The following is a 13,830-nucleotide window of genomic DNA, read 5'->3' on the forward strand; positions in this document are numbered from 1 at the left end:
CTGTCACACACACTTCCAGGAAGGAGAAACCGCTTAAAGTGGTTGTAAACCCCAGTCATTACATTTGAACTAAGCACATATAGCTGTAGTGTTTACTTCTCTCTCTCTCTCTCAAGCTGCATACACATTATACAATTTTTGTTTAATTTCCTTCAGATGTTCCTTCAACTATGTAGTGCAAGGGCCTGCCTGATTGCATACAATTTTAAAGTGTTTAGGTTTGACCTCATATTTTATGGTTTTGGCAAATCTTAAGAAAAGTTGTACAATAAAATTGTACAAAAATTGTATATTGTGTAGCCAGCTTAAAAGGGGGGGGGGGGTGTCCCTTTCTTCCAGACAGCTCTCACACAGTGTATAAGAGCTGTAACTGCAGTTCTCTATCCCCTCCTCTGTACTCCTCACAGATACATGAGGATCTTCAGCACAAATCTGCAATTTTGAAGGGCTGTAGACAAGAGAAGACTGCAAATAAACAAGTAAAACGTATTTAGGAGGATTTGTTTAATCTCTGTGTGTTATCTGTGGCAGTTCACTTCACTGGGTATATATGAGGGTTTACAACCACTTCAAGGCTTGGTTCACACTGCTGCGACTTGGGATCCAACCTGTGAGACCCCAAGTCTTAATTAGCACTACTGAAGTTGCTCCGACTTTAGAAAAGGTTCCTGTACTACTTCAAGGTGACTTCTAGCTGACTTATGCCCATAGACTTTAATGAAAGTCACTTCCAAATCGGAATCTCATCTATATTGATATGATTTGAATCTGACATTACAGGAAGATTACCAGGCATTCCCTGAAAGTTGCTTTAAGTAGTACTCAAGTCACCAGCTAATCACGAGGAAGTCGCATGGCATTTGCACCATAAGTTGCACAACTTTCAGGTCGTGGCAGTGTGAATTGAGCCTTACCACTTGCAATGTCACTTGTTTACCTTTTCACTGGCTCAGTAGATTGTATAAAAGTATCGCCTGTGCCTTTTGAGCAACTAGGAAACGTTAACTGTGAAGCAAGGTATAGTGTTCTTTTCCAAGCTGCACAGTGTACTAAGGACATGTGAATCACAAGACTGGATGAATAGAGTTCCAAATCCTTTTACTGATAAAACTGTTTACATATGTATTTTTAACCGTGCATTCAACTGTTTAGCCACAGTTCCACAGTTGTCGTCCAAAGTAGAGCTCCAGGCAAATAGATCCTGCTGGAAAATGTTTGTGTATACATATATATGTGAATGTATGTGTGTGTGTGTGTATGTATATATATAATGTGTGTGTATGTATGTGTGTGTGTGTGTATATGTGTGTATATATATATATATATATATATATATATATATATATATATATATATATATATATATATATTATGCTCTATGTGTATATATAGAGAGACACTATGTTTTCAAAAGTATTGGGACACCTGCCTTTACACACACACGAACTTTAATGGCATCCCAGTCTTAGTCCGTAGGGTTCAATATTGAGTTGGCCCAACCTTGGCAGCTATAACAGCTTCAACTCTTCTGGGAAGGCTGTCCACAAGGTTTAGGAGTGTGTCTATGGGAATGTTTGACCATTCTTCCAGAAGTGCATTTGTGAGGTCAGGCACTGATCTTGCTTTGTGCACAGATGGGCAGTCATGTTGGAACAGGAAGGGGCCATCCCCAAACTGTTCCCACAAAGTTGGGAGCATGAAATTGTCCAAAATGTCTTTGTATGCTGATGCCTTAAGATTTCCCTTCATTGGAACTAAGGGGGCAAGCCCAACCTCTGAAAAACAGCCCCACACCATAATCCCCCCTCCACCAAATGATTTGGACCAGTGCACAAAGCAAGGTCCATAAAGACATGGATGCGTGAGTTTGGGGTGCAGGAACTTGACTGCCTGCACAATAAGTCTGCTGAGACTCCATGAGATAACACAAGAAGTATGCATCTGAGCAATTAATATAACAAAACATTTTCAATAATCTATTTCACAGACCAAAGGTAGCAAATGAAATAAATTCAGTGGTTGGGTTTGCATACATTTTTAATGTGTGTGTGTGTGTGTACATGTATATACACATATGTATATACACCAACATATATATATATATATATATGTGTGTGTGTGTGTGTGTGTGTGTGTGTGTGTGTGTGTGTGTGTGTATATATATATATATAGCAGTGCAAGTATCTGAATTTTACCGGGCCTCTTGTCACTGTACTGCAGAGCTCAGACTGGGGAAGGGAGATGAGCAAAAAGAGCCTATTGTTTCTATTAAATAAAAAATATGGTTGCACTTTAAACCCTTAACCTTATACAACGTGATAATGAGTGATCAGTAAGAGAGAACTCAAAAATTAGTCCCACATATGAATTAATAGCTCTGTGAATGTTCAGTGAGGGTACATCAGAATTCCAATGACTGTCGATCAAATTTCCAAAAGAAAAATCCTTAGCAAATAGTGAGAATATCCACTTGTGAACAGTTCCAAGAAGTTAGTATGACTTTGCTTGACAGACCCACCACCGTAAGAAATGTGCGCTTACCAGCTGCACAGACAAGTAATGCCTGTGGCTAACACCCAGCCAGGGCCTTTTCCTCAGTGGTGTTCTGATATCAGTCCTATCACTGCATCTGTGGAGGGTCTTCTAGTCCGGAACAGATTAAAAAATGTGGCCGGCCACATATATTTTATATTTTTTATCATATTTTTTATATTTATCTGTTGCTATCTTTACGCCTGATTGGCGTTTTTGCTTTTAATATTTAATAAATATACCGTATATATTCGAGTATAAGTCGAAATTTTCAGCCCCTTTTTGGGGCTGAAAGTGCCCCCTCGACTTATACTCGAGTCACCGCCGTCTGCCTACATGATCAGCGTATCTTGCAGGCAGACGGCAGCCAGCGTTTGCTACATACCACTCGGCAGCCTCTCACTGTTCCAAAGCTGCGCCTCTCTCATCCTCGTCTGTGGTATGAGGATGAGAGAATGTCCGTGATAGGCTGACTGCTGGGAAAATGGAGTTTTCTACCTATCATGGACGAGGAGGTGGCGTGGCTTTTGAACAGTGAATGACCACCGAATAGTAATAGCACATGCTGATTGGTGCAGAGCAGCACATGGAGGCATGCACAGGACACAGGTAGGATGCACACAGACACATACACAGGTACATATACACATGACACAGGTACAGGACACATGCGCACATATGCACAGGACACATGCGCACATATGCACAGGACACATGCGCACATATGCACAGGACACATGCGCACATATGCACAGGACACATGCGCACATATGCACAGGACACATGCGCACATATGCACAGGACACATGCGCACATATGCACAGGACACATGCGCACATATGCACAGGACACATGCGCACATATGCACAGGACACATGCGCACATATGCACAGGACACATGCGCACATATGCACAGGACACATGCGCACATATGCACAGGACACATGCGCACATATGCACAGGACACATGCGCACATATGCACAGGACACATGCGCACATATGCACAGGACACATGCGCACATATGCACAGGACACATGCGCACATATGCACAGGACACATATGCACAGGACACATGCGCACATATGCACAGGACACATGCACAGGACACAGGGAGGTATACAGCTGCAGATGGGCATTGTTGACCCTCTTTTTCCACGTACAGTAGATGCTGCATTTCTCACATTCGTCTTATACTCGGGGCAATACGTTTTTCCCATTTTTTTGTGGTAAATTGGGGCCTCGACTTATACTGGAGTATATACGGTAACATTTCTTACGGTGGTGGGTCTGTCAAGCAAAGTCACACTAACTTCTTGGAACTGTTCACAAGTGGATATACTCACTATTTGCTAAGGATTTTTCCATTGAAAATTTGAGTTACCGTCATTGGAATTCTGATGTACCATCACTGAACATTCAGAGTTATTCATATGTGGGACTAATTTTTGAGTTATCACTTACTGATCACTCCTCATCATTTTATATATGGTTAAGGGTTTAGAGCGCAACCACATTTTGTTTTTCATTTGTATTTGTGTGTATCTCACTTTGTGTTGCAGCTTATTTTTAGGGTTTTTATCTCCATCACAGTCTTGTTCTTACTATATCAGTTCTATTGCAGTGTAAAGCCCCGTACACACTGGCTGAACATCGGACGATATCGGCCGGTTTAAAAGCCGGCGGATATTCGGCTTGTGTGTGCATGGCAGCTGGTTTGAAAGAAGTCAGCTAAACATCTGGCTTCTGTCGAAGGAGCGTGATTGAAAAAGAAAAAGGTCTGCCGATCGGCATCCGTTCAGCACTTTCAGTCAATGGCTGAGCGTGCTGACTGCTGTTCTGGGGGGTGCACATGGCCCGTCCCCCATTACAACACAATAGCTCAGGATAATGTTCAACTGGTAGAGTTATAGAATAAGATGAGTTTGTATAAATTCAGTCTGCTTTTTTTTTTTTTGTATAATTCAGATGTGTTTGAGGGTTGTTTTATTCACATTTCTGCAAAAAGAGTTCCAAGAGTAGATTTGTAAGCATTTGCTTACTTTTTTTCAGGACTTTGTATTTTATGCTCCCCGTTTAAGAATAAATAAACGTATATTAGCCTTATGTATGGGCAACCATGAACTCTACATGAGAAGAAGGAAACCTGACACAATTGAGGTGCAGCAGATGAAGGCTCAGGCCAGAGAAGAGAAGCATCAGAAACAGCTCGAAAGGTATGGTGCAGTCATATTAGTACTCCTTGGATTGGCAGTCACTGGTCTGCCTTACATAACTGCTAATTTAAACGTGAAGTCCACCTTTTAGAGCATGTTACATGTTGCACTCATATTTAGGGAGTAACATCTTCCCCCGCCCTCACAGCCACATCATTCATTCACGAGATCTGTGAATGAATAAACAACAAGTATGATCTTCAACAGCAGCAGACACCGACTTGCAGTTATCAATGGAACACAGGTGCGGTGATTACTGCACTTATAGTCCATTGACCTTTTTTCCAGCTGTCTGTCCGAAAGTTCATACTTTGGTATGAACAAGGAGGTAGAGGAAGTCTGCAGGAGCTTGCGCATTGCACCCCCAGTACACTGATCCCGGCTGCAATACTTTGTAGCTCATTTGTAAAATAATAAATGCACCTTTTTTTTATTCTTCAAATGTGGGTGCATTTTTTCCCAAAAGGGTGACTTAGTCTTTAATAAGCTGTAGATGTTATAAATGTTCATTTTAATTTTTTCATCAAAGAGAATCACATCCAAATTTTACATCGGTCTCTAGTTGTTATCCTTCCCATGAGATAGTTAAAACAGAATTCTAGTTTTAATTTATTTTTGTTTTTATACAGTATGCTGCTGTGAACGCATTGAAATGCAAAGTGCACCTTTGCGGCAATGCTTGTCTTGTCCCCAGTGCCGTCACCTTCAGACTTGCCACTCTAAGGACCGCCACTTCTGAGTTAAATGAATGTTAAATCTCAGTGCTGTATCCATTAGAAACGGTTTATCTTTTCAGTGTAACTACTGCCATTATTCATCCAGTAACCGACAATCATCGTCTGCAAATAAATGGTGCTGTAACCAGGATATTCCAGGTGCTCTTTTAACCCCTCTGTGTCTCCTTAGTTTGCATCAACCTGCCAAATACAGATGACCTTTAAAATCATAAAAGGTCTTATAGCTCTTTCCACAAAGAACCTGTTCACATGACCGTAAAAGTTATCAGGCGGCTCTACATATGATAAACGGCCTACAGTCACCAAGTGGTTAAGGGAAAACAAAATCTGAGGGGTTTCGGGGAAAGTTGAACGGCAGTGAGGGTGCTAAAGTGATTGTGCCAGATTATTCTTTTACTCCAACAAGCCTTTATTTTTCAGGGTGGAACCACTTTTTTTTTTTTTTTTTTTCGTTTGACAGTTTGGACATTTTTGTGAATGGAATATCCTTCTTTTTCTTTACTCTTGGACTTACAGGGATGAGGTGTACATTTTTTGTTTACTTGATGCCGCCTTCTCCTTAGTCCTTGGTGACTCCGCCAGAGGAGAACGTTTGAGGGTGCATGAGCACAACATAGGAAGCCATTTTTTCCAGTAGGCCCAGTAATTGGAGTCTAACTTATGTGAGTGCTTCCCATGTCTTTAACTATTTGTGCCTCCTGCCAAGATTTTAACATTGGTATCTGCACACAAGGATGGATAACAGGAGAGTTTAATATTTGCTGTGGTGGTCAGGTGACCCATAGTCCTAGAGTCACTCTTAACAGCTGTAGGTGACTTAAGCTGCCCATAGATGAGTCTTTTTTTTTTTTCTGTTAAAACCAGTGGGTTGGTTGACTGACACTAGCTTTCATTCTGCTCAGACAGCATCTGCACCCAAAGCTTTTCTTTACTTTACAGGTGTTAGCAATTACATTCAATATATTTAATACTGATTTATATTAAAACTAAGCTGCTTTTATGAGTTTCTTAGTGAATTTAATCAATCAACACACTATATCCCACCACCATCGTGTTTAGCAATAGGAGAACGTGGAGCAGGAGGGAGGGAGATGGGGGATTGTCCTTTACCACTATATACACTTACATTTCTGGCTCTCTAGTCACGTGGGCTGCACAGATAAGAAAAAGGAGGAAACAAAGAGCTTAGAAGTGAACTGAAACAGCATCCTCAGTAGAGGACACCAACTTTTCTACACAATCTAAACCTGCAGTGGGGACACAGGAACAATGAGAGTGACAGCAGAAGGCAGGATCAACTAGGTATATTTTACTCTACAAAAAAAAACAAATGCTTCAGTGGCTATAGCCTGCAGCGTTGATCGAGCGCAAGTTTTCCAACAGGGTTGTTCAGCAGAAGTCGAAGGTTGATCCACTTCTGTTCATCCACAGTAAAAGGACTTTGCGCTTCAAATCTATCACATAAATACTGACATATTGTGACCTTATAGGTGCAGCTATAATGGCTGTAAAAACGTAAACATCAACTGTGAATAAGCACAAACAGTATTCAACAAAATGGTCCAAGTGTGCTAGTGAAAAACTTCTCATAAATAAAAAGTTCATAATATTCTCTTCTTAAATAAAAAGTTCATAATATTGTGTAACTGTGGCTGGGATCAAATATATGGGCAGATGTAAGTGATGATCTTTTAATGGGGGGCTCCGATGAACCCGGGCTCTCTAACCTCTCACCTTAAAAGAAGCAAATATGAGCGTCAAATGTCTGCTTTGGAGGATCCTGTATGGTGTAGCTCATCGGTAATCCAGGTGGGGTTTCTCTAGTGGTTGAATTATCCTCCCGATATACAAATACCTATCGAAATAGAGAGGAGGGGGGGTTGCCCCCCCTCCTCTGCTGCCAAATCCTGCAACGTCTCGGAGACGTTGCAGGATTTGGCAGCAGAGGAGGTGGGCACCCCCCCCTCCTCTTTATTTCGATAGGTATTTGTATATCGGGAGGATAATTCAACCACTAGAGAAACCCCACCTGGATTACCGATGAGCTACACCATACAGGATCCTCCAAAGCAGACATTTGACGCTCATATTTGCTTCTTTTAAGGTGAGAGGTTAGAGAGCCCGGGTTCATCGGAGCCCCACATTAAAAGATCATCACTTACATCTGCCCATATATTTGATCCCAGCCACAGTTACACAATATTATGAACTTTTTATTTAAGAAGAGAATATTATGAACTTTTTATTTATGAAGAGAAGTTTTTCACTAGCACACTTGGACCATTTTGTTGAATACTCTTTGTGCTTATTCACAGTTGATGTTTACGTTTTTACAGCCATTATAGCTGCACCTATAAGGTCACAATATGTCAGTATTTATGTGATAGATTTGAAGCGCGAAGTCCTTTTACTGCCTTTATTCTGTTGAGTGTAATGTGATCACTTTTGACTTTGCTGCAGTTTCTAGAGACATCATCACCATTCACTTACCTTTTCTTTTGCACAATACCTACTATTTGTTTATTTGTTTGCTCAATCACATATTCACTACAATCCAATTTAAGATATAGATACATTCCTCTACTCTATATAGCGCGAGGGACACCATCACATTTGTTCATCCACAGTGTCCGCAAATGGCTCAAAGATCAGCTGCTGAACCAACTGATCTTAGAATTATGTATTGGAAGCTTTAGTCTATGTGGTATATATAATCCCAAGTAGATCTTTCAACTTGTGTCACAGTTCTGCTCTGTGGGTGACTTAGTGCTTTGCAACTTCCCTCTCACGCTGTATCTGTGGATGATGCTGCATTGGAATATATTGCAGGAAGGAGTGCAAAACGGTGTAAGGTCCGATAAACTGCAAAGTGTCAATGTATAAAAGTGACTAGTAAGAATGGACTTACAATAAATCATACAGATATATAAAACCCGTGGTGGATCTTATATAAATTACAATGTTGTAATAACTGAAACAAGTTGAACAGTAAATGTGAGTCCCAAAAGTGGTAATAATGAAACGGGATGTAATGAAGAGGCAACTTCTGTATAAGTTAGTCTCTGGGGTGGATGTTTTAAATGGTGGATGTACACCCAGGAGTGCCTTCACCATCAAAGGGAAAAGGGGAGAAAGAGGTACTCTTACCAGGAGCGATGGACCCAGCTCACCATACGGTGGTGGGTCAATAAGGTATGGAAACGGCGACCTGAAGCCGAGCTTTCAAGATAACCTCCCCAGTAGGCAGATGAGCATCAAGGACGCCAATTAGGGAGATTAATGGAAGATTGCAACACCAAACAGGTATCAGCTTACTGGTAGCTTCTCCTCTGGGTAGGATGTGTGGTATTAAAAACATGTAGGGGGAAAAAAAAAAAGAATCTCCACATGGTGTAAATCCGTATGGTAGGATTTATTGGCAGCAAAAAAACGGATATCCAAAAACAAATGTTCAATAAATAAAATAAATAAAAGACAGCGCAGTAAGAGGTGGCAACGGCTGGCGTATTAACCCTATGCGTTTCGTCTTAAGAGACTTCAACTGGGGTACCCCAGCCTCTTTTTTCACTTTCTTTTTTTTTTTTTTTTTTACATATTTCTGTTTTTTTATTCCTAGCGCTACACTTTATGTCCTCATTTGTACCACAATTAGTCTAATTGTTGTGTTGGCTGCTTACACTTTATAGGTTGGCGCAGTATTTTACATATCTTTATATGATGCTGCATTGGACTAGGTGAAAAGAACATGACTGTACCAGAACCACACATTTACTGTATATACTCAAGTATAGGTTGTTCGGAATGTAAGCCGAGGCCCCTAATTTACCACAAAAAAACTGGGAAAAACTTATTGACCTGAGTATAAGCCGAGGGTGAGAAATGCAGCAGCTACTGTAAGTGGAAAAGAGGGTCAACAATGCCCATCTGCAGCTGCATGCCTCCCTGTGTCCTGTGCATGTGTCCCTGTGTCCTGTGCAGCCTACCTGTGTCCAGTGCATGCCTCTCTGTGTCCAGTGCATGCCTCTGTGTGCCAATCTGCAGCCTCCATGTGGAGATCTGCATCCTCCGTGTGCCGCTCTGCATCCACCGATTAGCTTGTCATAATAACATTCGGCAGCCATTCCACTGTTCAAAAGCCGCGCCTCCTCCTCGTCTGTGATAGGCAGAACACTCCATTTCCCAGCAGTCAGCCTATCGCGGACATTCTCTCATACTCAGACCACGGACGAGGATGAGCGGATGTCCGTGATAGGCTGTACACTGACTGCTAGGAAATTGAGTGTTCTGCCTATCACAGATGAGGAGGAGGCGCGGCTTTTGAACAGTGGAATGGCCGCCGTCTGTCTGCATGACATGCTGATCATGTAGGCAGATGGAGGTGACTCGAGTATAAGCCGAGGGTGGCACTTTCAGCCTAAAAAAAAAAGGGCTGAAAATCTCGACTCATACTCTAGTATATATGGTACTCCTTTTTTGTTTTATATAAAAACATAGCTATCAGAGAAATCAGGTGAAGAAGTTGAAGATAAACATGAAAATGACACTTAGTAGGTATGCTGTTTTCAAGTAATTGAAAATGGAGAACATCCTTGTTTAAATAGGAAGTGTTTATGTAGTCTGTCAAGCAAGTATCACCAAGCAACTTGTGGCTTTAATGAGAAGCTCATAATGTACTTTGGACAGTATTTGTAACATTACTTCGCTCAGTGTGTATTTAGTTGTCTGGCCTGCATGAACTCCGTGCGGCACGGTGTTATTGGAGGGCAGGAGGAGGAGGTAATGGGTGGCTGGAGGATTCTATGCATTAGGACAGGGGTGGAGCTGCAGGTCAGGGTCATATCTGACACTTGATACACGTAAGACATTTAAGATTTTCCTCTTCCCAGTAATAAATATAGTGATACAAATTGGCTTAACAATTTCCCGTCTACATTTCTGGGTCTTCAGTTTAGAATATTGAACTGGACATATTTAATTTTTAGCACCGCGGAGCTCTACGCTGTCACTGTGTGATCAGATTAGACTAGATTACTCAGCACAGATTTGTAGCAGGTACCTCCAGAAAGCTGCAGTGGTATGTACTTGTTTTTAAATCCTAGTCTTTCTCAGAAGTTGATATTTGTGTCAGAATGTTAGCGGTTAACCAAATTTAGCTTGACTTGCTGTCATGGTTACTCCTAATTTATACAGCTCACAGCCTTTATTAAAAAGGCAGCAGTAATGTCTAGAAGGAAATCTGTAATCGTCTTGTATTATCTTGTTCTAAAATATGGCACTTTACACTTGTGTTAGTATTATTGTTGTACTGATAGTTTGCTGCCATGATCTGCTGTTCAGAATTATCTTTGTAGTGAAGCTATCCATACACTTTTTTTTTTATTTGTTTTTACTTTTTTTCTCTCAACCATGAGGCTGGAAAAAAACAAAAACCTAACATAACAGGTTCTTCTATTCACGTGAATGATGTAGTTTGAGGAATCGCTCATGCTGGAACATTCTGTTCTGACAGCTGCAACCCTTGATCCAGGGAAACTTTCCAGCACGTCCTTTACACAAGTCGATCAAACAATCCTTTCAAGCACATCCCTTGAAACACCCCCCCAAATTGACTTCTGTCAATTGTGTACGGCCACACACTGATCATAATTCGGCCGTTACATGCTGAACTGGACAAATTTTGTTCAGTGTATGGCCAGACTAATGTAGAAAATTTTAAGTGTATCTAAACCAAAAAAACAAAAATATAATATGTTACCGTTTACCAGTCGTCATGCGGTAGCGAGATACATTTGCACTTTTCTGGCTCAGCAGGTACAGAAAATACCTGTGCCAGAAATGCATTGTCCTTTTCACTTCTTGTAAGCGTTTAAGTGATATTCAGGTCCAAGTTTTTTTTTGGTTTTAAAAATAACAAACACGTTATGCTTACCTGCCCTGTGCAGTGGTTTTGCAAAGAGCAGCCCCGATCCGCCGCTTTTCGGGTCCCCTGCTGGCACTCCTGGCTCTACCCTTCTGCCAAGTGCACCTGAGTAGGCTTGTTCCCGAGCTACTGCCCTGTGTGTCCATTCAGACATGGAGCCGCAGCTCGGCCCCGCCAATGGCTCCTGCAGCTGTCTCAGCCAATGAGGAAGGAGTGTGCCCAGAGAGCCGAGACTTTCGTGCACATCACTGGATCGTGATGGGGCTCAGGTAAGTATTCGGGGAGCTGCTGCACACAGAAGGTTTTGTATAAAGGTAAAAAAAATAAATAAATGATCAAGGGGTTAATATGGCGCACAATGGAGGTAGCCGAGTACATATAACTAAAAATGGTGGGGGAAAGGGGGTGGGTTGGGGGTTCCTGAGAGGGGGAACTTGGTGGTGGTAGTTAATGTTTCACAACAAGTTCAGGTATTAGTCCATGTAAGGATAAAATGATGCTGAATAAATGGAAGGCAGCCAGTCTATAAAAGCTAGAAAAAGCTCTGGAACAATAAAAAAGAAAGAAGGACGGTGCCCTCTAAGTGCAGCATGTATGTTAAAAATATTTATTACAATAGATAAAAACACTCACATTTGAGTTGCTAAAAACCAGCATGTAAAGTAGTTTCATCCCCGTGCTCTCGGGGGATGTGGGTGTCACAGGCCAGTGGGGGGGTTCCTGGGATGTGAGTCCTGTGACCTGGGTCCTGGTAGCTGTTCCGGTGGTGCCGAGGGTCCTCAGAGCCTCCGGGCGGCCAGGATGTCGGTCATGGATCCTCCGTGGAGCGCCGTGCTGACCTGCGTCTTCACTTCCGGGAGCGGGGTGAGGCGGGCGGTGCTTCGCGTTCGGAGCATGCGTGCTCCTTCATCAGGCTAAGCTGGTGGCCATATTCAGTGTGGGAATTTATACCATAGGCAATGGGAGGGGTGGAGAGGTAATTGAGAGGAGGGCGGGACTATGTATAATGATTGGGCGCGTAGGTAACCATGGAGATGGGGTGTACACAATGTGGAAGGGGAGTGAAGGGAGACTGGGAGTGAGGAGGGGGGAAAAAAGGAAGATATGCAAATGAGTATGTTGTAGTAAGAACATATATGTGTGTATATGGATCGTGAGGTAAGGAGAAGGCAGTCTATATGAAGAGGAATGTTGTATTGATCATAGTGGAAATATAAATATATACATATATATATATATATACACAATGTAGGAAGCCCTTCTGCCTCACATGCGCCCATGTTACACATAGGCAAAAAGAGTTCCATCATAAGGGTAAACTATATGTCATCCCCGACTTCTTCAGTTGTGGTTCAGATTATGTGGTCTATTGCCTCACATGCCCCTGCGGCCTACTATAAGTAGGCCGCACTATACGTCCGCTCCGCAAAAGGTTTGGTAAGCATCGTAACCTTGTAGAGAAGGGCATTGACAAGCATAGTGTACCGAGACATTTTAAAGAACATCATGGACAAACATATTCAGGGCTACGCATGTGGGTTATTGAGTCTATTCCACCCACCCTACCGCTGAACGCTACAAAAGGTTGTGTGAAAGAGAAAACTACTGGATATACACACTGGACACTTTATTGCCAGGAGGCCTCAATGAAGGCATCGAAATTAACATTTTGCTGTGACCCCAACCATATCCCTGCCTATTCACATCATCTCATCTCAATTCACCACGTATTGTTTTATCCATTGTCCTACCTGTTGTCTCATTTATTGTTTTATCCATCATCTAGTCACTACCCCATTAACTTACAGTCTACGTGGAACACGTGTATGGGCATACCCGTACACTAGTGTGAGTGTATACCTGTCTCCCACCCATTATCCCTATCCACATAGCCTTGGGGATAACACATACCATTTTTATCTTTATTCCTATTTTTATTTTTATATTTATTTTTATTTAAATTTTTTATTTTTAATTTCTTTATTTTTATATTTATATTTATTTTTATTTATTTTGTATTTTTATTTTTGTTATTTTTATATACATATATATTTATATTTATCTTTATTTTTATTTATATTTCTATATATTTTTATTATTTTTACTTTTATTTATTTCCCAGTATTTCCCATAACATTCCTCTCATTCCCAAATACCCGTCTGGAAACACACTCCCCCCCTCCTTTTGTCCAAATCTTACGCGTCATTTAAATGTGTATATATGTGTGTGTGAAAGGATCCTTTATATATGGTTCTTTGTGTTTACACACGTATATACATTGTACATGTTTTATTCCTTTCCCATCATTGCGTCATTTCTTCTCATATACTGTATACCACCAATCTCTCCCTATAATTATATACCATTGTCTGCATTTTTGTATTCCCTTCACATATATGTTTACGTGTGTGTATATATATATGTG

At 41.3% G+C, this 13,830-nt stretch overlaps 1 protein-coding gene across 1 annotated transcript in view; it reads left to right on the top strand.

Annotated features, from left to right (window-relative positions):
- Nucleotides 1–13,830, top strand: part of RDX (radixin) — a 227,520-nt gene that overhangs the window by 161,649 nt on the left and 52,041 nt on the right. Inside the window, exon 9 of the mRNA XM_073613487.1 lies at nt 4,584–4,747. Coding sequence (XP_073469588.1) covers nt 4,584–4,747 — 164 coding nt within the window. The remainder of the gene's footprint in view (nt 1–4,583; nt 4,748–13,830) is intronic.

The sequence above is a fragment of the Aquarana catesbeiana genome, linkage group LG02, assembly GCF_042186555.1.
Source record: "Aquarana catesbeiana isolate 2022-GZ linkage group LG02, ASM4218655v1, whole genome shotgun sequence".
NCBI classification, from domain to species: Eukaryota; Metazoa; Chordata; class Amphibia; order Anura; family Ranidae; genus Aquarana; species Aquarana catesbeiana.